Raw genomic sequence first — 22,258 nt, forward strand, 5'->3', positions numbered from 1 at the left:
GCGCCTGGCTGGCTCAGTGGGTTAAGCCTCTGACTTCGGCTCGGGTCATGATCTCAGGGTCCTGGGATCGAGCCCCGCATCAGGCTCTCTGCTCCACTGGGAGCCTGCTTCCTCCTCTCTCTCTGCCTGCCTCTCTGCCTACCTGTGATCTCTGTCAAAAAAATAAATAAAATCTTAAAAAAAAAAAAAGATCATATATATATTTTGCTGGCATCAGGTAAACATTTAAGAGTAATCCAGAAGAGAGGAAATTAAAGGTTTCTGGTAGGCTTTTTACAGAAAAAGAATATTAAATGGGTAATTTGTATCTTCTCCATTGCAAATATAAATGGTCTGCAGACACATAAAGCTTCCTGTGTCCTTATAAAAGAGCCAACCACCTTCAACGTACAGAGAGGCAACAAGTCTGCCCTAGTCTTCAACCTCCTGATACCAAGTAATTTCTCTTACCATATTGGTTTATCAGTGGTGAAAATAAAATCTAAAATTTTAATATCTATGTAGACATGAAATTTTCCAACTCTCTTTAAATTTGCTATTCATACTGATTTCCCCTTTTGGTGGCTTTTAAAAAATATTTATTTATTTATTTATTTGACAGAGATCACAAGTAGGCAGAGAGGCAGGCAGAGAGAGAGAGAGGAGGAGGCAGGCTCCTTGCTGAGCAGAGCGCCCCGATGTTCGGGGCTTGGGATGTGACCTGAACGAAATGCAGAGGCTTTAACCCACTGAACCACCCAGGAGCCCCTTATTTCCCCTTTTGAATAGGACTGTATCTATAGGGTTAATAAAAGTCGTACTCTTCTGATTGTGAAATTAATCACATACATACATAAACACATACACATATAAACATATACATATATATGAATACTGATTCAATTTAGTTCAGTATGTAGTGACATTAGCACAAAGTAGTTAATACAGAGACTACAGTGTGAGGAATCCAAAAAAGGACAAGGTGCCGCCATCCCTCAAGGAGCAAAATCCTTTATAGTGAAGTGCCAGAGAATGTAGGTCTGATCACCATTACATATGATGTTAATAAACAGACTTGTAATGAAATAAATTTGGTTGGCATATTAATCCAAAAGCCCCAGACTGGAGAGTAGATGCAACCATTGTAGGGCAGCAGTACTCTGCTAAGAAAGCATTTCCCACACCTTGGCGGTGTCTTGCTCCAAGAGCCCTAGCAGCATTGGGAATACCTAAAAGCAAAACAAAAGCACCACGGACAGGAGCTGCCAGGCCTCAGTTTTGATACCACCTCTTTTCTGTTGCTGAATCACCTTAAGATGCAGACACTGTGTCCACCAGATGACAAATCTGTCTCTGGCAAAGCTTGTAAAATATTTATTAAAAGACTTCAGCAAACAAGTAAGCTTTTTGCAGCTTACAATCGTTATTATGAAAAAGCAGAATATCATGTGATGCGTTTAGCAGGAAAAAAGTTCTGCACCGTAACAGTCAGAATTTCTGTGGTAGTAGGAGCTAGGAAGTACATTGTGTGGGCTTTCTTTTTTTCCCTTGCAGGAATGACGAGTATCCATTTAAATAAACTCTGTTTTCCAACTGACTCACTGATGATTGTAAGAAATTCAGAGGCAGTTGCATGGACAGCCATCCAAACTCATCATTAAAAAAAAAGTTTAACTTTTTCATGCCAGAAGCCCCCCTCACTGAAAAGCAGTGGGCGCTGCTATTCCTTGTTTGTCGTTTGTAGTGTCTCGCCATCTACTGATCACATGTACTGAGAGGTCCTGCGATGGCAGCCGAGAATCAGACAGAGGAATCTATTCATTCATTGAAGCTGCTGGGACCCTGTCTCAGAAAAAAGCCTGATACAAATTCCAAGTTTCCTTACATTTTCCACTAGTCTTTAAGATATAAAAATGAACAAATGTGAAAATATAAATGCCCGACAGTTAGCTTTTCTGATTGTAACGTAAGTGCCTGAACTTAAGCTTTTGAGACTCCATTGCAAAGACATCTCAAATAAACAAGACTGCCAGCTACATACAACATCCAGGCTGCCCCATACAGGAAGTCTCTCTTTTAGAAAGCCCCGAGGGACCCTACTTTTCTCTTCCCACCCTTTAATTCTTGCTCTTACGTTTTTCAGTTCACCAAGAGTGAACCCACAAAACCTTAGGCAGCCTACTGTTAACCCCAATCTGTGCCCTGTTGAAGCACCCCTTGTTGTGGCCTGGGGCGTGTTGTGTACCCTCTAGGGCATGTAAGTGATAAACCTTGGGTTTTTTCAAAGTTCTCTGATGGCTGTTGCTGAGGTGTGTCTTGCAATCATAACCACCAGGGCTGATCCAGTCACAGTATGAGCTCAAATACAGGCTCATCACAAGTAATGTGGGACCCAGGTGAGTGCACCCCCCCAGGCGCTCCCAGCTGATAGCATCACCACAGACAGACTGAGACGGATACAAAGACAACATAATAACACCTTTCTTGTTAAAAGGACATCCACATGATGTACTGCAGAACTGTACTGTAGAATGACCACGTGTTTAGGTCACCTATGCTAAAGCATTTAGAGGTGACATGTCATGATGCCTGCAACTTCCAGGAGTTTCCACCAAAACACAACACACACACACACACACACACGCAGTACTATCCTTTTATCTTTTTTGTATCTTTGAAAGTTTTCATAATAAAAAGTTGGGGAGGGGGTGCCTGGGTGGCTCAGTTAAGGCAGCTGTCTTCGACTTAGGTCATGATCCCAGGGTCCTGGGATTGAGCCCCTGTAGACAACCTGCTCTATGGGAAGCCTGCTTCTCTCTCTGCCTCTGTGGCTCCCCCTGCTTGTGCTTTCTCACTTGCACTCTCTTTCAAATAAATAAATAAAATCTTTTTTTTTTTTTTTAAGATTATTTATTTATTTATTTGACAGAGAAAGATCACAAGTAGGCAGAGATGCAGGCAGAGAGAGAGGAGGAAGCAGGCTCCCTGCTGAACAGAGAGAGCCCAATGCGGGACTCGATCCCAGGACCCTGGGATCATAACCTGAGCCAAAGCGAGAGGTTTAACCCACTGAGGCACCCAGGTGCCCCAAATAAAATCTTAAAAAAAAAAAAAAAATGTTGGAGAAATATGTGTATCACCAAACAGAGAAGGTGGGAAGAGCCCAAAAGTGGAAAGTATGTTAAGCATAAAGATAAATGGCAGAGGCTTTTTTTTTTTTTTTTTTTTTACAATTAACTATACAGCTTCCTAACAATGTGAAAACTTAACCTCAAGCTTTTCATCTGTTCTTAAGCTAAACGGTAGTCCCTGGATAGGCCAAGAGATTCAAAAGTCCCTGTGGTTTGAGGGAACAGTTTAGAGGCCTTACTGCAAGCGATGAGTCCTCTCAGAGACTGCTGAAAGGCTCATCCAGAAGGCCAGACTTTGTTACCTTGCTCCTGCCAATACAGGAGGGCACTGAGTTTGCAACTGTTCTCTCAAGGTTCTCTTGAATGTTAACACCCCAAAATAAGCATCAGATACACTCGATTCTGAAACTGCTAACAAAACTCAGCTGAATACAGCTGGAACTTTGTTTAGAAAGACAGTAGGTCTTATTAAGCCTGAGCCTCCTAACAGTGTAGAGAGCTTCCATGTCTTCTTCAATCACGAAAAATGGTTATAGATGACTTGTCACTGTCACTAAGGGAAAAGACTGGTGAATGTCTGAAGTTCTGTATCTCCTTCCCTCCTTAGCAAGACTTTCACTATCTTCCCATTTGCTCAATTTATTCTAAAGATTCTAAGGCTTTTATGTAATTTCTTTAGTTGCTCAGAATAGTTTTTCCTGTAGTATTGCCATTCATACCTCTCACATATATTGTATGCCCATCATCTGAAGCAAGCTCTTTGGTTAATATATCTAACATGTAGATTACTGATTCTAGCTACTGCCTTTGATATTCCTTGGTACCAAAAAAATGTTAAATATCATTTGCTTATGGTTGTTACGTTAGAAAACAATGTTATAACGAAACACATTTCTGGCAATTCCATAGCTAATCATTTTAAGGAACAATACTCTAAACCACTCAGTAATGTTAGAAAATATTTGTACTTAACTACATTTGCTGAAAACCTAGAACTTGTTTATTCTCACTCCACCAGCCAATCAAAGCAGAAACCTAAGCAAAGTCAAAGCAAACATCTTTATTTCTCCAAAGACACTTCCTTCTCATAAAAACAATCAAGAGAGTTTTTATTAGCAGAAAATCAATTATGTTTCATAGGTTTTGGAGAGCCCCATATTCCCAAGCACCATATGTGAGCTCAGAACGAAACAAAAAGCCCCAGTTAGGTAGCCAGGTCATCCCACTGGGTTGAATGAAAGAGGTTAAAATTAATTGAAAGAACTAGCTTACTAAATCAAATTTGGTGCGTTCCTCTTTGCCAGGAGTCCTTTACAAAGCAAGTAGACATGAGATTTCATATTTCAACAGTCTGAAGTGGCTTTTAAGAAGTCAGGATATGGGGCGCCTGGGTGGCTCAGTGGGTTAAAGCCTCTGCCTTTGGCTCAGGTCAAGATCTCAGGGTCCTGGGATGGAGCCCCACATCTGGCTCTCTGCTCAGCAGGGAGCCTGCTTCCTCCTCTCTCTCTGCCTACTTGTGATTTCTGTCAAATAAATAAATAAAATCTTAAAAAAAAAAAAAAAAGAAGTCAGGATGTGAATATAAGCTGTTTGTCTGTAACAGGATCACAAAGGGTAATTTTTCTTCCTGCTCCTTTCCAGTGGTAAAAAGTATCTCAATTCTAAAGTAGTAAGTACAGACCATATAACTCGATGATACTCTACAATATATTTAGGAAAAAAGAACCAGTAGCAAACTAGATTAGTGACTACTAGTTTACTGTTCATGTTTCTGGTTGGTAAGGAAGAATGTTAGGGTGTTAAGCCATCTAGCTAGTAGCTGACTAAATCCTCATGTGAAACAGTATGGTTGTCATTTTTTTTTTTAAATCCTCTCTCTCAAATTATGATAGCAATGTCTAAAGGGAGACAGGTATAGCCTAGGACAGCAAAGGCTGAAAAATAAAAGCAAACAGAGAAACCTGGTGAGACACAGAATAAGGAAGCAGGGTATAGTAGAAAAGTGTCACTTAATACCAAGTATGACTTCGGGCAGATTATATTTTTCTGTGCCCATCCTTTCTCATCTATAAAATGTGCATAATACTCCAAGTGATATTATTATACAGATTAGAGATATATGCATAAAAGCTTCTGGCATACAATAACGGCTCAATAAATGGCAGCAGCAATTATTATTCTAATTTCTGTACTCATCTTGATTCCTTGATTTCAGCAGAATATCTCCCTTAGCAAAATGCTTTCATATTAACTTTGGTAGATCCCTATTCTTTCCAGATCCATTGTTCGAAATTCTTAAATGAACACACGTATACACTAGCATAGCGTAGGCAGTTATAGAGATGTGAATCAAAGATAACTTTAAGTGAAAAGAATGTTACAAAATTATGCTCACATGCTTACAATTATTAAGATTATGTATACGTGTAGATGGGCAACACAAGGGAACACAGAAAATAAATTAATTATGTCTTAAGTTGGTAGAGTTATAGGACTTTTACTTCTATTTTTAAAAACTGTTATAATGATGGGATATACAGTAAACTAAGAAAGAATCACGGAAGGGGCGCCTGGGTGGCTCAGTGGGTTAAGCCTCTGCCTTTGGTTCAGGTCATGATCTCAAGGTCCTGGGGTCAAGCCCCACATTGGGCTCTTTGTTCAGCAGGGAACCTGCTTCCCCCTCTCCCTCTGCCTGCCTCTCTGCCTACTTCTGATCTCTATCCGTCAAAAAAATAAGTAAGATCTTAAAAAAAAAAAAAGGAATCATGGAAGTTTAAAGAAAAAAAAGAAACATAAAATTCAGATTCCTTCATCAAATGCTCTCATTTTACCTTGATCTCTGAATTCATCCCTTATTATTTTCAACTACTGCCCCCTGAGCTGTAGCTACAAGATAGTCTCTACATGTCCCTTCTGTGCCTCTGCTTAGATCAGGCTTCCTAAATGTAGTGTTCTAGTCCCTTCCTTTCTGCCAGTCTAAATCCTATCTGAGGGCGCCTGGGTGGCTCAGTCAGTTAAGCATCTGCCTTCAGCTCAGGTCATGATCCCAGGGTCCTGGGATTGAGCCCCACCCCACATCAGGCTGCCTGCTCAATGAGCAGTCTGCTTCTCCCTTTCCCTCTGCTCCCCCGACACGTACTCTCTCTCAAATAAATAAAATCTTAAAAAAAAAAAAACCTATCTGTCATTCAAAGCTTGATTAATGATTCACTTCCTTTTAGAAATCTTTTCTAATTAACCCTATTCCATAGTTACCTTTCCTTGAATCTTCATATTTTCCCCACAACTAGGATCCGAACTGAAGGATATGTGAATCACAAGTCATTCCATTTGGTGACTTAAGAAGAGTGATTTAGGACTTCTGAATTACAAAGTAATATTTGGATGGAATATTCTCATAGATTTATTTTATTTAACTGAAAAAATACTTAAAAAGGCTTTAACAGGCTCAGTCAAAATCTTGGTCTTCCTCATTCGAACCCTATTCCGCTTAACCAACTGAGCCACCCAGGCATCCCTCGAACCCTATTCCATAATGACGGAATTTCTTAGTCCCTAAGTTTCCTCTATCACATAGTCTTTATAAAAGCTGAGAAGGGCGGGCGCCTGGGTGGCTCAGTGGGTTAAAGCCTCTGCCTTCGGCTCAGGTCATGATCCCAGGGTCCTGGGATCGAGCCCCACATCGGGTTCTCTGCTCAGTGGCGAGCCTGCTTCCTCCTCTGTCTCTGCCTGCCTCTCTGCCCACTTGGGATCTCTGTCTGTCAAATAAATAAATAAAATCTTTAAAAAAAAAAAAAGCTGAGAAGGAAATAATATATGTGATAAGTATCAAGTCTCTAGCATTCTTCCCAAGCTTTAGTGAGAAGTGGACTATCAGTGGTAGATGGGATGATAATCACAGGTTACTGGGAGTCAGAATACAGAGATCCGAACACTGAGTCTGCAACTTATGATGTCAAGTTAGACAAACTGCTTAACCTAAGATTCAAATCCCTTATAAACAGCAGGTTGAATTTAAAATTTCTACTTTGCAGGATAGAAATCCAGATAAATAAATCATATATGACTGAATATGTTTGGTAAATTATAATTTTCATATGTGACTAGTTATTTTCACAGATGGTTAAAGAGTTAAAATTTTAAATTAAAGAACATCGAAAACCATGCAGGCCAAGTACTCGTAGAAATAAGCTACCAATGTACTAAACATGAAGAATAAAAAACTGAAGAATAATTTAAACTTATGGAGTGGCATGGACATCTTTTTGGTAACACATTACATTAGCCCATTCCTTTATTTCTATGCTTTTTAGACATTTTTGAAAATGGTTTGGTTCATAAAATGATACCTAAGTTTCCACCATCTTAAATGGACTTTAGATTTAAGCATCTAAAAGCCTTAGGTAAGACTACTGGAAGATTAATATGAGAGGAAAAAGGAAGTTCAAATAAAAGCAAGTAATTTTTCTAAGATGAATGAGGAATCAGCTAGGAAAAGTCTCCATCTTAAGCAAAAACTTACAATGACTTGATGAGTTATAAAATTTTAAATTTCTTATGCATTTTCTCCTTTTAGATGAGTATGTTTTGATTTTTAATAAAATAGAAGTTTTCATTTAAAAGACAAGTTGAGTGTGTCTCCTGTTGGCATTTTCACCTACACATTATATGACAACTGTCCAAAAGAATTTATCTACTTTAGCTTCATGTTCCATTCCATATCCTGTTCCTAAATAGCCTTAAACTTAAGTCAACTATCAGCTCCAACAATGTAAGTCAGACATATTTTATGAATGAACAAGAAAAGTAAACTTGGGTCTAGAGATGATTTTAAGTTTTACATACTGGAAAGCCTCTGACTTTACCTTCCTAGAGGTATGTGTCAGCTTTCATTTGGCCCCAAAATGAAAGCAGTTATCTATATAATTCCCTCAGTGTCCCTTCAGGGCTAATGTAATCTTACTGTTGCAAATTTGCTAAAATACTTTGCTTTTCTTTTATACTATAACCAACACACAAAAAAATGACTCTTCCTAAGTGACATTAACTCCAAGCTCTGGTTTGGTGCCAAATGGAGTTAGCTCACCTGCCAATTATGTCTTGAAGTCGTAACTACAAGGGGCACTGAAATAAGGTAGTACTATAAAACCCAATCAGCCAGAGAGAAGGGCACCAGCAGGAAAGGGCAGATAAATCTCTTTCCTCAAGTTAAATTGACCTGGTTGCCACGTCTGCTAATCAATCCTAAATACACAGTTCCCAGGCAGGAAACCATTTCATTTGTCATTTATTGAAGGAGGCTCCCCCTGGCTGGGTTTCAAGTCAACAGGAACTCACAAATCTCTCTCCCGGAACTGTGTTTCCTGGTTCAGGCTGTTCCTGAATAGAATCAGATCCTGTGGCTAAGCAATCAGTAAGCTAACAATCATGGAGACCAGAAGCTTATCAAGGCAAAGTTGTGATGACCTACTCTTAGTTCTTTATTCATTTCAAAATGAATCAATAAAATCCGATATGATAATAATCCAGGGCAAAGGGCATGATGCTTCCTCCCAGAAGGATCAGAAAGAGTAGAAACCAATTACCTAGAAATATTTCCAGAAGAAGTTAGAGCTAAATTTAAGTTTGAGAGAACTGGTTAGATTGAGAGAAGTATGAAGATATAGAAGAACATATTGGGATAGAAAAGTGGCATTAACAATTATACGGAAGAGGAAATGTGAATGTTAAGTCTTGAGACAAGTAATTTGGCTGAAATAAACATGTACGTAAAAAGAAAAACAGAAGATATGGCATTAAGTTTCTAGCTATAAAACCTGAAAGGGAAAACTCAGGATTCGGGACAAAGGATGGGTAGACTAGCAGATGAATTATCTATCTTGAAGGACTTTATGATGATTTATTTAGTGGACCATTCTACATTTTTCATATGATAAAAGTAGGTGTCAGCAACTTTACGGAGGCTTTACTCTATATCTTCATTAATTCACCCCCTCTTCAATCCCACAGGAGGACTGAGGCTAGCTCCACTCCACCTATCTCTTGTTTCCTGTGGCACGAAACTAAGTTTATGAACAGAGACATGGCTGACTACTACCACAGAAAAAGAAAAAATGGAGGGTTGGGAGGAAGAGGGGGGTAGGTTCTCTGTACTCACGAACCCTTCCTCTCACATTTCAGATCTAGGTGGGTTTTACAAAGCAGCAGAGCAGACAGTCTTAAAACTCCAAACATCAACCTAGCTGCTTGTCTTTCCACTGCTTTACTGAATTTGGTCCTCAGGGCTTTTCTATTTTCTCTTTCTTTCTTTCTTTTTTTTTTTTTTTTAAAGATTTTATTTATTAATTTGACAGAGAGAAATCACAAGTAGACGGAGAGGCAGCCAGAGAGAGAGAGAGAGAGGGAAGCAGGCTCTCTGCCAAGCAGAGAGCCCGATGCGGGACTCGATCCCAGGACTCTGAGATCATGACCTGAGCCGAAGGCAGCGGCTTAACCCACTGAGCCACCCAGGCGCCCCTTTCTTTCTTTCTTTCTTTTAAGAGATTTCACTTAACCTATTTGACAGAGAGAGAAATCACAAGTAGGCAGAGAGAGGAGGAAGCAGGCTCCCCGCTGAGCAGAGAGCCTGACGTGGGACTTGATCCCAGGACCCTGAGATCACGATCTGAGCCAAAGGCAGAGGTTCAACTTACTGAGCCATGCAGGCATCCCAGGGCTTTTCTATTTTCAAAAAAGTTCCTTATAAAATACAAATACTGGGAAGGAGTTAGGGTTTCAGTATTAGTTAACACCTTACTATATATAGTTAAAACAGCTTCAGTATTCAAAAACATTAGAATACACTTCTACCCCTCAAAGATTCTATATGCAAATACACTTGGGAAACGGCACGATATATAGCTTCCTCTTGTAGATTTGCAGTGCACATCAGCATTGGAAAAGCACTGAAGAAGTCCATTAGTCAGGGGCGCCTGGGTGGCTCAGTGGGTTAAGCCTCTACCTTCAGCTCAGGTCATGATCTCAGGGTCCTGGAATCAAGCCCCGCATCAGGTTCTCAGCGGGGGAGCCTGCTTCCCGCCCCCCACCCCCGCCTGCCTCTCTGCCTACTTGTGGTCTCTGTCTGTCAAATAAATAAATAAAATCTTAAAAAAAAGAAAGAAAGAAAGAAAGAAAGAAAGGGGCGCCTGGGTGGCTCAGTGGGTTAAAGCCTCTGCCTTTGGCTCAGGTCATGATCCCAGGGGACTGGGATGGAGCCCCGAATCGGGCTTTCTGCTCAGCATGGGCCCTGCTTCCTTCCCTTCCTCTCCTTCTGCTTACCTCTCTGCCTGTCAAATGAATAAAATTAAAAAAAAAAAAAAAAAAAAAAAGCAAAAAAAGTCCAGAGTCAAATGTTTTAAAAAGTACTTTAAAATCTCTTTAGCGGGGCGCCTGGGTGGTTCAGTGGGTTAAGCCTCTACCTTCGGCTCGGGTCATGATCCCAGGGGCCTGGGATCGAGTCCCGCATCGGGCTCTCTGCTCAGCAGGGAGCCTGCTTCTCCTCATCTCTCTCTCTGTCTGTCTCTCTGCCTATTTGTGATCTCTCTCTCTGTCAAATAAATAAATAAAATCTTTTAAAAAAAAATAAATAAAATCTCTTTAGCTACCAAACCCTATTTCCCCTACAAAAGCATATTAATATATTTTACGATATGACTATTTTTTAGAACACAGCTTGAAAAGCACAAAATTAAAACAAGTCAATGACTAGTAATAAGGCACGGAAGAGACAATTTGGACAGGCTGCATTAGGAAGGATGACAGGAGGAAGGAAAGCAAAAACAGATCTTCTCTACTTTGTAACTTTGTTCAAAAACATCACCTCATTGGGGCGCCTCGGTGGCTCAGTGGGTTAGGCCTCTGCCTTCAGCTCAGGTTATGATCTCAGAGTCCTGGGATTGAGCCCCGCATCAGGCTCTCTATTCAGTGGGAAGCCTGCTTCCCTCTCTCTCTGCCTGCCTCTCTGCCTACTTGTGATCTCTCTGTCGGATAAATGAGTAAAATCTTTAAAAACCCAAAACCAAAAACCAAATAAACAAACAAGAAAAAACATCATGCCATTTGTTGCAGGTTCCTGCAACAAGAGACAGACCCTAAAGTTAGGACACATGATCTATTCTGTAACTATTTGTCCCTTTCTGAACACTATCAACCTCAGGTCCATTCCTAGAACATGAGTTCTCTGTACCACCCATTCTCGCACTGTGACCCAAAGGAGCTGAATGAAGCCCAAAGCTAAATATACCACAGGACTTCTAAGTTCCTCCCTACTATCTAGAACAGTTAAGAGGCAGGAATTAAAGAACCTGGCGAGTGGCTGAGCATCTTCATAAGTGACCTTTTTTGTGCCATTGTGATCAAAGGCAACTTAACTTACCAGCTCTGCAACTCGGCAAAAGCTTGTTTCATTTTCTTAATGGAAGCATCCATCTCTTCTTTAACTACAACTCGATACCGTGCAAGAGATACTGTGCAGCGCTGGAGGTCTTTCACAGATTTTTCAATATTGGAACCTTGGGGAAAAAACCCCCAAGAATTAATACAAAAAAGGAGCACAGGTAACTTGAAAGATGAATATGGACACCCATGCATGTAACATAGCAAATGTCGGTGGACTAAGAATATTCCCTAAGGGGCCACACTCCTTGACAAAAAATTGATGTTTTCATAGATTAAAAACAAAAAACCAAAAAAACAAAGACCAAAACAGTATCCTGGCCAAGATGGAGTAATAGGAGTTGGGTTTATCCTCCTGTCTTAAACAACTAAACATATACACACAGTAAAAAACATATGAAACTTGGTTCTCATAAAACAGACATTAGGAAGTACTTTTTCCCTGAGAAAACAGAAACGTGAGGACTCTGGTTGCCCCAGCTTACTGCCACAAGAGTTTCCAGGCTGCAGCGCAAGGAGGAGAAATCCTAATACTGAATTGAGGGAGGAGAGTGGAGAACTGGGGAGGCCAAGGTGGGAGGTGGGGAGAATTTCTAAGGGCAGAATACTGGGGAGGAGAAAGGTACACAAAGATGAGAAAACTAGAGATCTACAGAGGATTCTGAATGCATCAGTGTGAGGAAACTACTGAGACAGGAAAAAGAACCAAAGGAAAGGAATAGGTAGAACAATCCCCAGACCTTGCCCAGACCACAAATAGTTCTTGTTTACACCCACCAGAATGGGGGACCAGTCGAGCACTTGGAAGGCTACTGCCTTTGTAATGAGGAAAAATTATCTCTAAAGGCTACTCTAGTTCTACCTAACAAAGCTTAAAAGCAAGCCTCAGACTGTTACCAAATAATAGTCTCAAAACAAATCATAAGAATAATTAAATAGGGCTCCTGGCTGGCTCTGCCTGCTAAACGTCTGACTTCGGTTCAGGTCATGATCCCAGGGTCCTGGGATGGAGCCTAAAGTCCGGCTCCCTGCTCAGTGGGGAACGTGCTTCTCCTTCTCTCTTTGCCTCCTCCCCCTGCTTGTGCTCTCTCTCTTAAATAAATAAAATCTTAAAAAAAAAAAAAGAATACTTAGATAAAACACAAAAATATCCAGCAATCAAAAAGAAAAATTCACATGTCTGGCATCCAAGAAAAGGTTACTAGGCATACAAAGAGGGGGACAAATATGACCCAGAGCGAAGAGAAAAATCAAAGAACAGAAGCATATGCAGAGATGTCACAGATGTAGAATCAAGTAAATATGGACATCGAAACAGCTAATGTAATCAGATACCATACAGTGAAGAAGATAGAGGAAAACATAAACATGTTAAGGAGAGACACGGATGATACTTTAAAAAACCCCAATTGAACCTTTAGAGATGAAGAAAAGACAATGTCTGAGATGAAAAATACACTGGATGGAACTAACAGCAGATTAGAAATTGTTAAAAAAAAAAAAAGATTAATGGATTTGAAGATAGCAACTTCAAAAACTATCCAAAATGAAATCAAACAAAGTAAGAAAAAAACGGTAAAAAAAATTTGTATTTGAATATGTACCAAAGTTTCAAAACTAAGTGACAGGACTCAGTAGAATATAATTCATCATGTAGACACTGTAGAATTAATAAAATTCTCTCTGTGTAGTACAATTTGAAACATTATATGTAGATAAGCCGACTTTGTAGATAAAGATGAAATATATTTACCTACCCAACACATTCCAACCAGTTTCTAAGAGTTCTACTGACCTTTCTACATTCACCAATGTCAAAGTTATGTGTATAATTGATAGGTGGAATCATGGATCTAAGTTTTTAATGTGCCAAGATACAGATTTTCCATTTTGTATTTAAATTCCTCTTGATTTCTTTCCAAATCTACTTAAAAGCTTTCAAGCCTCATCCTTTTCTTTTTGTTTGACTGAATACTTTTTGATGTGCTTTTCTGCACCAAGCTGAAGGTTATACTAGATTCAAAAAGAAAGCTTCACTAATTAAATTTAGCTCATGTGGAATAAATAATTCAATGAACAGCTACAGGTTACAAGTGTCTTTTACATTTCTGTTTCTTTGTGGAGTAGACCACCTTCCTTGCTTAGATGTGTGACACTCAGAGAGGCTGTCATCTCTACCTGTTTAATTACTGCCTGATTATTTAAATGATTATTACAGTTAAAAAAAAAAAAAAAGCAAAGAGCTACCACCAGTCAATGCTGAGTACTTCCTTAAGAGAAAATGATCTTGTTTAAAGCTTGAGTCTGACAGATATTACCAAGAGTGCGAAGTTGTGAAGAGAAATGAAAATATATTTTTAAAATGTCATATCAGAGATGGCAGAGCTTTTTACTGTTAAGTCAACCAGGAGATAAAAAAGAAGGAAACAGTACAAAAATGCTGCAGTAAAGCAAATAAACAAGTTAATGTTACCAGAAAAGTCATTCCTGACCAGTAGAGTTTGACTTTCATTCACTAAAAGGATCCCCATCATTGTAACAAGACTGCACAACATCTAAAATACTATCAAACTCCAACTGTGCACACAGAGTTAGACAGGGGTAGTTACTGCCTAAAAAACAGAAAACGTATTACCTGCTACCATTTTGAGACCTTATCTGTGGGAAGAAGGAGATGATCTGCCCTCACTAGCCAAAACTAGATTTTTTTGTTTTGTTTTTTCTCAAAGGTAGGCTTCTGATTTACCTAGCTTTTTGTTGGTGGAGGAGAGCGGAACATCTTCCATCCCCAGATTTGCAAACTGAGGTGTTGTGGTTAGTCGTGAAAGAGTTCTGGCAGCATTCTTATTTTGAGAATTCTGGGTAGACTGCATAGTCAAAGACTTGGGCTCAAAATCAGAGATGCCATTCTCCAGCATGGACCCTGTCAAAGAAAGAGGCCAGTAGTTTAGAGTAAAATTTAGGGGTATATCAATCAAGCAGTCTTAAGTATAAACAAACAAGAAAGGTAAAAATGTTCCAGGCAGAACTATGCCTCTTAAAGGCCGTGAACGAAAACGACTGACAAAATAGAACAAAGAGCAGAAGCAGTTGGAGCGTCTGGCTCAGCCCTAAGCTGTGTCCTGAATGAAGACAAGTCTGTGTTAACCCATTGCGAGATAAGCTAGCTTGTTCCCTGTATCTTGGTAGCTCTGGGCACAAGGAAGTGCAGAGAGTCAATAGCACTAATAATTTCTGATAGCTTCTGTAAGTTATGTTAAGGAAAAAAGAGTTTTACACTGTTCCAGGGAACAAAGAATTTTAAAAGTTTTAGGAATAGGACAAAGAGGAAATAAGAGAAGAGCCAGCTCAGGAAAAAAAAAGGAAGCCACTGACTGTTTTTGCTTTGTTTGACGTCAGCATAGGTGCTATATCTTTCTCTAAGTCTCTGTGCGTGAGCAAACTCCTCAATAAAAGAACATCAAAGAAGTACAGGATAATTCTTAAATCGTCATTACATTAATAAGGTTAGCAGCAACAGAGCAAGGGGAAATGGATTAACAAACAAGTAATTAAAAAACCAATTTTAAAAGAGATTTTCCTGGGCACTTGGGTGGCGCAGTTAGTTAAGCATCTGGCTCTAGGTTTCGGCTCAGAGCCTGATATCAGGGTGAGGAGCTTGAGCGCCATGTTGGGCTCCACGCGCAGCACAGAGTCTGCTTAGCTGTCTCTTTCCCGCTCCCTCTGCCCCTCTTCTAAGTGTGCATTCCCTCTCTCTTTCAAATAAATAAATCTTTTAAAAAAAATTAAAAAAGATATTCCCAATATCTTCCCAATATTCATCAAAATGGTTAATAAAATATGTGCAAGATATGTGAATTTACAATACTAATCTTAAATCTTTACTAGAAAACAAATGTGGGGCTATAAAAGCCGACAGTCTACTTTTCATGAAAGCCATTGGATTACAGTTATTATTATATATTCCTCACTGTGTTGTCTTAGAATAACACCACTGACATCAACTCATCATTTTCTTAGTAACTACACAATTAAAAAAAATCAAGGTCACCTTTTGTAATCTCTAATTACTAAGGGATTATTAAATTGGAAGTCTTCCACAAGACTGACTTAAACTGGGGGCACCTGGGTGGCTCAGTGGGTTAAGCCTCTGCCTTCGGCTCAGGTCATGATCCCAGGGTCCTGGGATCAAGCCCCACATCGGGCTTTCTGCTCTGCAGGTAGCCTGCTTCCTCCCCTCTCTCTGCCTGCCTCTCTGCCTACTTGTGATCTGTCAGATAAATTAAAAAAAAAAAAAATACTGACTTAAACTGGGCACCTGGGTGGTGGCTCAGTTGGTTAAGCCACTGCCTTTGGCTCAGGTCATGATCCTGGAATCCCGGGATCAAGTCCAGCATCAGGTCCCCTGCTTGGCAGGAAGTCTGCTTCTCCCTCTGACCCTTCCCCCTCTCATGCTTTATCTCTCTTCCAGATGGACGAATAAAATCTTAAAAAAAAAAAAAAAAAGGCAGGGGGGGGTGGCGCATGGGTGGCTCAGTGGGTTGGAGCCTCTGCCTTTGGCTCAGGTCATGGTCCCAGAGTCCTAGGATGGAGCCCAGCATCGGGCTCTCTGCTCAGCAGGGAGCCTGCTTCCCTTTCTCTCTCTGCCTGTCTCTCTGCCTACTTGTGATCTCTGTCTGTCAAATAAATAAACAGAAGTCTTAAAAAAAAAAAAAAAAAGACTGACTTAAACTAAAATTAAAATACGAGACAATGGAATAAAAATTATATTTTTCTTTGCCTTTGATAATTGACCCTTAAACAATGTGGGCATTGAGGTACTAACCCCCACCATTCCCTGCAGTTGAAAATCTTTAAAACTTCAACTTTCTCAAAACTTAATGGACTACTGTTGTTGACCAGAAGCCTTACCAATAACATAAACAGTTGATAAACACATATTTTATGCTTTATATGTATTATATCCTGTATTCTTAAAATAAAGTAAGCTAAAGAAAAGAAGATGTTATTAAGAAAATCATTAGGGTGCATACTACATGGAGCACTGGGTGTGGTACAAAAACAATGAATTCTGGTACACCGAAAAGAAATTTAAAAAATTAAAAATTTTTAAAAAAAGGAAAAATCATTAGGAAGAGAAAATATATTTACAGTACTGTATTGTATTTTTTTGAAAAAAAAATCCACATATAAGTGAACTCACACACCCATGTTGTTCAACAATCAGCTGTACAAAATGTGACTCTTTCATATAAAAGGCAACAGAAACTAAATAGTAAAAAGCTAAAATTGAATGTAATTTGACTGCTTTCTCAACCAGGAAGCCCTTGTATTTTTCAACAGAATGTAACTTTTCAAAGACCTGTTAATAAACTCACCTGTTCTATCCAGCATATCTGGTGTGGCAGACTCAGGATCTTCCAATTCTCTGGCATCTATTGAAAGTATCTCCATACCCTCACTGAGAGAGTCCACAGACTCAGTATCATTGATGGCACCGTTGACATGGTAACCATTAATACCACCTTTCTCTGAAGAAGCCACAGACTGTTCCTCTTGAATGGAAACCGATTTACTGGAATCTGGGATACTGTTACTTGGTTCTGCTGAAGGCTTGGGTTTGCTTTTCTTCTTTTTGTTCTAATGATTATTAAAGATTTGGAAAAAAGAAAAGAAAAAGAAGACACCCCCCCCAACAATCCAGAGTGGTAACTCTAGTTACCAAAGATAGCCAATGTTACCAAATTCTCATATGCTCTTCCAGAAACTGAACATATTTTTGTCTATCTTGAGCTACTGACTAAAATAACTATGTAAAATGCCTTGGATGAACTCAAACACATAAATATAAAAAATTTATGTATGGTAAAACCTACCATAAGTAAAATCAAAACATAAATTTAAAAATGTGAAGTCCATGTCCAATGTATATACAAAACATTAAATGTACACAGAGGTCTAACAAAAACCAAAGAAAACAATAACCCAATAGAAAAAACTGGTATAGGACAGAAACTTACGTAATGAAGTGGAACCTCAGTCTAATAAGAGACAGAAATTAAAACTGCACTGGAGAGGACTCTGGGAAGATGACAGAGGAGGAAGCACCAGTGATCTGTCTTGTTAGACAACAATTATACGGTAGAATCTGTCTGATATAACTATTTTGGAACTCTGGAGTCTATTGAAGGCTTGCAATTTGCAGGTGAAGACCTGGACAGTAAATTGTGGTTAATTTCAGTTAGTGTCGGCTCCTACTATAGAAGCAGTTCCCCTAGGGGACAGGCAGCTGTGCACCTGTTCTTGGAGCAGCTTGCACAAATTATGGGAGCCAGGGTAGACAAAGAGAACCCTGTCCTCCAAATACTGGGGATCTGTGCTCTAATCACTGATTGCTGCTTTTGATCACAGAAGTGCAGACAAAGAGGCAGGCATCATTGCTGTCGCACCTCCTCCCATTGTTCCAAGCTCCACCCTCTTTGGCTGAGTGACTTCCAGGGCAATAGAAAGAGCAGTGCCCCAGGAAACTAACAATAACAAAAAATAAGCAAACCCTGAGGAAGAGGGAGAATCCGATTTCCAAAGTTACCACACTGTTAGATTCAAAGGTCCAGTTTTCAAAAAAAAATCCCAAGGCACAAAAACCACACAAAAAACAAGTATGGTCTATTTAAAGGAAAAAACAAAACCAAAACCAAAAAACAATCAACAGAAACTGCCCCCTGAAAAAGATCTCTTGGCAGATACTTTAAAGACTAAAATAACTGTCTTCCTCTTAACTATAGAGAACAAACTGCTGGTCACCAGCAGGGAGGGGGGAGGGGGATGGGTGAAATGGGTGATGTGGATGAAGGAGGGCCCTTGTGATGAGCATGAGTGTTGTATGGAGTGTTGCATCACTATATTGTACACCTGAAAATAATATTACACTGCATGTTAACTAACTGGAATTTAAATAAAAACTTAAAAGAAAAATGAAATAATTCTCTTAAAGTTGCTAAAAAAACCCTACAAGATGTAGAGAAAAATCAAGAAAACAAAGTATGAACAAAATGAAGAATCAATAAAGAGATAGGAAACCTAAAAGAAATTAATGAAGAAATACTGGAGCTGAAAAGTAGAGTAACTGAAATCTTAAAATTCACTAAAAAGAGTCAAAGGCAGATTTCAGCAGACACAAGAAAAAAAAAATCGGTGAACCTGAAAATGGGAGAATGGAAATTGTTGAGTCTGAGGAACAGAAAGAAAAAATACTGAAGAAAAGTGAACAGAGGGATGCCTGGCTGGCTCAGTCTTCAGAGCATGTGACTCTATCTCAGGGTCATGAGTTCAAGCCTTAAATCATGTGGAAGAGACTGTGTGGTACTCTACATACACAACTGTGTTTCAGTGTCACCGAAGACTTTTTAAGCCAGAGGAAGTGAAGTTGCATATGTAAATCTTTTCTTTCAAATATTTTTGCAGGGCCTAAATTTTTTTAATAATACAAGTGCCAATATTAAGGTCTTAAATTTAATTCATTTTTACCTTTTTCTTGCCTGTTACTGTCCATTCTTTGAGTACTTCACTGGCACTACCTGTAAAAGAAACCAATTAACAGATTTTTCTCTCCTACCACATGCCTGGTCAACCAGGAATTAGTGTCCCTGCATTTTGTAATTGCTGGACAATTTCCAAAGTTCCTAATAAGGAAAGGTTAAGGTTCAAGTCTCTGAGCTAATGTAGTAAGACTATCACATTATACTTATGTAATATCTCTTCATTTAGATCCCCCTTCTCCACGTAATTTCCTTAGTAAGTTCTTCTAAGAAGGTAGTAATGTAGCCTGAACATTTTGAAGATACTTTTATTTATAAAGTGTAGACCAAACACAAAGATAACTGGTTTTAGCCCAAATATGCTATGCCCTCCCCTCTAGAAGATCATGTACCACCTTGGCTATGTTGTTTTATTTTAGTTTTACTATTGTCTTTTATTTATTAAGATTTTATTTATTTATTTGACGGAAAGAGACACAGCGAGAGAGGGAACACAAATAGGAGGAGTGGGAGAGGGAGAAGCAGGTTTCCCGCTGAGCAGAAAGCCTGGTGGGGCTCCATCCCAGGACCCTGGGACCACGACCCAAGCTGAAGGCAGATGCCTAAAGACTGAGCCACCCAGGCACACCAAGGCTATGTTGTTTTAGACAGAGCTATACACCACCCTAGACCCAAATACTAACAATATAATGAAAACAGATGATGATAAAGAAAAACCTTACTGTATTTGGGTCTGTTTCTTATACACTGAAAAATCCAGAAGAATATAAACGGGAAGACCTAACTTGGTGCTGCTGTTCAATGAAGCAATAGTTGCAGGCCAAGTTTTTCTCAAACAAGTCATGTAGAAAGTTTATAAAACACTCGTCAACTCTGTAAACTGAAAGCTGAGCTAAACACACCATTCTTCTATATGTTCGATAAGGAAACTGGGGCTCCTGGGTGGCTCAGTCGGTTAAGCATCTGCCTTCGGCTCAGGTCGACATCCCAGGGTGCTGGGACTGAGCCCCGCGTCAGGCTCTCTGCTGGTCAGGAGCCTGCTTCTCCCTCTCCCTGCCCCTCCCCTGCTACTTATACTCTCTCTCTGTCAAATAAATAAATAAAATCTTAAACACACACACACACACACACACACACACACACACACACACACCTCTTCAGATAAGAAAACTGAAACCCTTATATTTGAATCACTTGCAGGAACCAAACTAAACAGTCTAGAAGCCTGGAAGAGAATGTCGAATCCCTGAATTTTTCATCTGTCGCTGGACTGCTGAGTCACTGGTTTGTCACTAGGAGTTTCTTAAATTCGTATTCAACCCAGTTCCAGTCAAGTCTCTTATACCACTAGCCACACAATTTGTTCTTAAAATGAACAGAAAACATTTTGAGTAAAATGAGCTTTCTTAGCTTGTGTCCTATTCTAAGATATCATACAGCTTATGAATGAATTACTTCTAGGGCTGAAAGAGGTATCTTCAAGAGGTATCTTTAAATATTATCGTGGGGTCTGCTGTATCAACTATGAAACACCAGACTGCCGAATGAATGTTACAGAAGTCTGAAGCAACTTCTATTTGAACAAATATAAACTGAGTTAAAAACTGAACAAGGATTACCTTCCATGAACGCTTGCACTGTTTTGTCCACACAATTATCAAAGTGCTGCAAAACCAGGATGATTTCATTATTGCTCTTATTGGGAACTATTGCACGCACTGCATTTATCTGGAAAAGACAACAGGATCATTTAATTCTAGCATCAGTTCGTCAGTTGGCAACTGACGCCTATTACAGAGAGTAATGGAAAAAATGGTATGTATTGCTCTTTAATGTCAGTGAGAGTACATACAACCATCTCACTGGAAATGACTAATAGATGAGTGATAACAGCTATAAGAAGTTAATCTCGAAACTCAGAAAAGCAGAACATTTCTAGAAATAGAAGATATGTGCTAGATTTTATTTCAAGAAAGGGTGGTTTAATTGGATACCAGGTATTAACTTAGCATCAATATTTCCTCATCTTAGGGCGCCTGGGTGGCTCAGTGGGTTAAGCCTCTACCTTCGGCTCAGGTCATGATCCCAGGGGCCTGGGATCGAGTCCTGCATTGGGCTCTCTGCTCAGCAGGGAGCCTGCTTCTCCTCATCTCTCTCTCTGTCTGTCTCTCTGCCTATTTGTGATTTCTCTCTCTGTCAAATAAATGAATAAAATCTTTAAAAAAAAACAACAACAAAAAAATATTTCCTCATCTTAGCCTACCATGGAGAAAGGTAGAAAGCTGAATGTAAGTAACAACTTACATTTTTCAGTAGTATTTTTCAAAAAAAATTACTTCAAAAAAGAATTTTTTTACTTCATAACACTGCATTGTATAGTAACACTATAATTTATTATAAACTGTTTCAGGCATAATGAACACTCACTACATGACAGTTTGTTTAATACAGTAAAGCAGATGGGCATTGAAGTCCCCATGAAGTCCCACATAAAACTTATCCCCCTCCTCTTCAGAGAGATTTCTGCCTTGAATTTGGTATTATCTTGATACAGGTTTTTGCACTATTATGATGTATATATCCATAGATAATATATACTATCGTTTTGCCTGACATAAATATATCGTACATATCTATCTTCAATTTGCTTTTTTCACATAACATCTTTTTTTAGATTGTTTTGTGTGTAGATAAATGCATTTCTTATTTAACTGCTACATAACATTTCCGTTGTATGAATATAGCCAGTTTATTCATTCTCCTGTTGATGGCCACTTACATTGTTTCCAATGTTTGGCTATTATGAAAAATGCTGGAATGAACATTCCTTTGCTTATTTGCTGCTGAATCTTCAGTGCTTTTAACAATGTTTATCACATTGTAAGCAATTAAAGAAGAAAAAAAATCACATCGGTGAAGAGTGCGAGAATGTCTCTATTGTGTATAATCACTAGAATTCTTGAATATTAGGGCATCTACAGATTCGTTATATAACACAAGTTGTTCTCTAAAATAGATATGCCAAGGAGGGCCTGGATGGCTCAGTTGGTTGAGTTGGAGGACTCCTGATTTCAGCTGGGGCTATGGTCTTAGGTCATGGGATCTAGCCCCTCCCAGTAGGCTTCACGCTCAGTGGGGAGACTGCTGGAGGTTCCCTTTCTCCCTCTCACTATATCC

General features: G+C 39.3%; 1 protein-coding gene across 1 annotated transcript in view; it reads right to left on the reverse strand.

Annotated features, from left to right (window-relative positions):
- Positions 1-22,258, reverse strand: part of SPATS2 (spermatogenesis associated serine rich 2) — a 143,184-nt gene that overhangs the window by 12,026 nt on the left and 108,900 nt on the right. The window contains exons 4-8 of the mRNA XM_004778874.3: positions 20,701-20,809; positions 19,071-19,120; positions 16,922-17,183; positions 14,290-14,466; positions 11,524-11,659 (exon numbers count right to left, since the gene is read on the reverse strand). Of these exons, the coding sequence (XP_004778931.1) occupies positions 11,524-11,659; positions 14,290-14,466; positions 16,922-17,183; positions 19,071-19,120; positions 20,701-20,809 (734 nt within the window). The remainder of the gene's footprint in view (positions 1-11,523; positions 11,660-14,289; positions 14,467-16,921; positions 17,184-19,070; positions 19,121-20,700; positions 20,810-22,258) is intronic.

Source organism: Mustela putorius, unplaced genomic scaffold (genome assembly GCF_011764305.1).
Source record: "Mustela putorius furo isolate JIRA1106 unplaced genomic scaffold, ASM1176430v1.1 tig00537227_pilon_pilon_pilon, whole genome shotgun sequence".
NCBI lineage: Eukaryota > Metazoa > Chordata > Mammalia > Carnivora > Mustelidae > Mustela > Mustela putorius.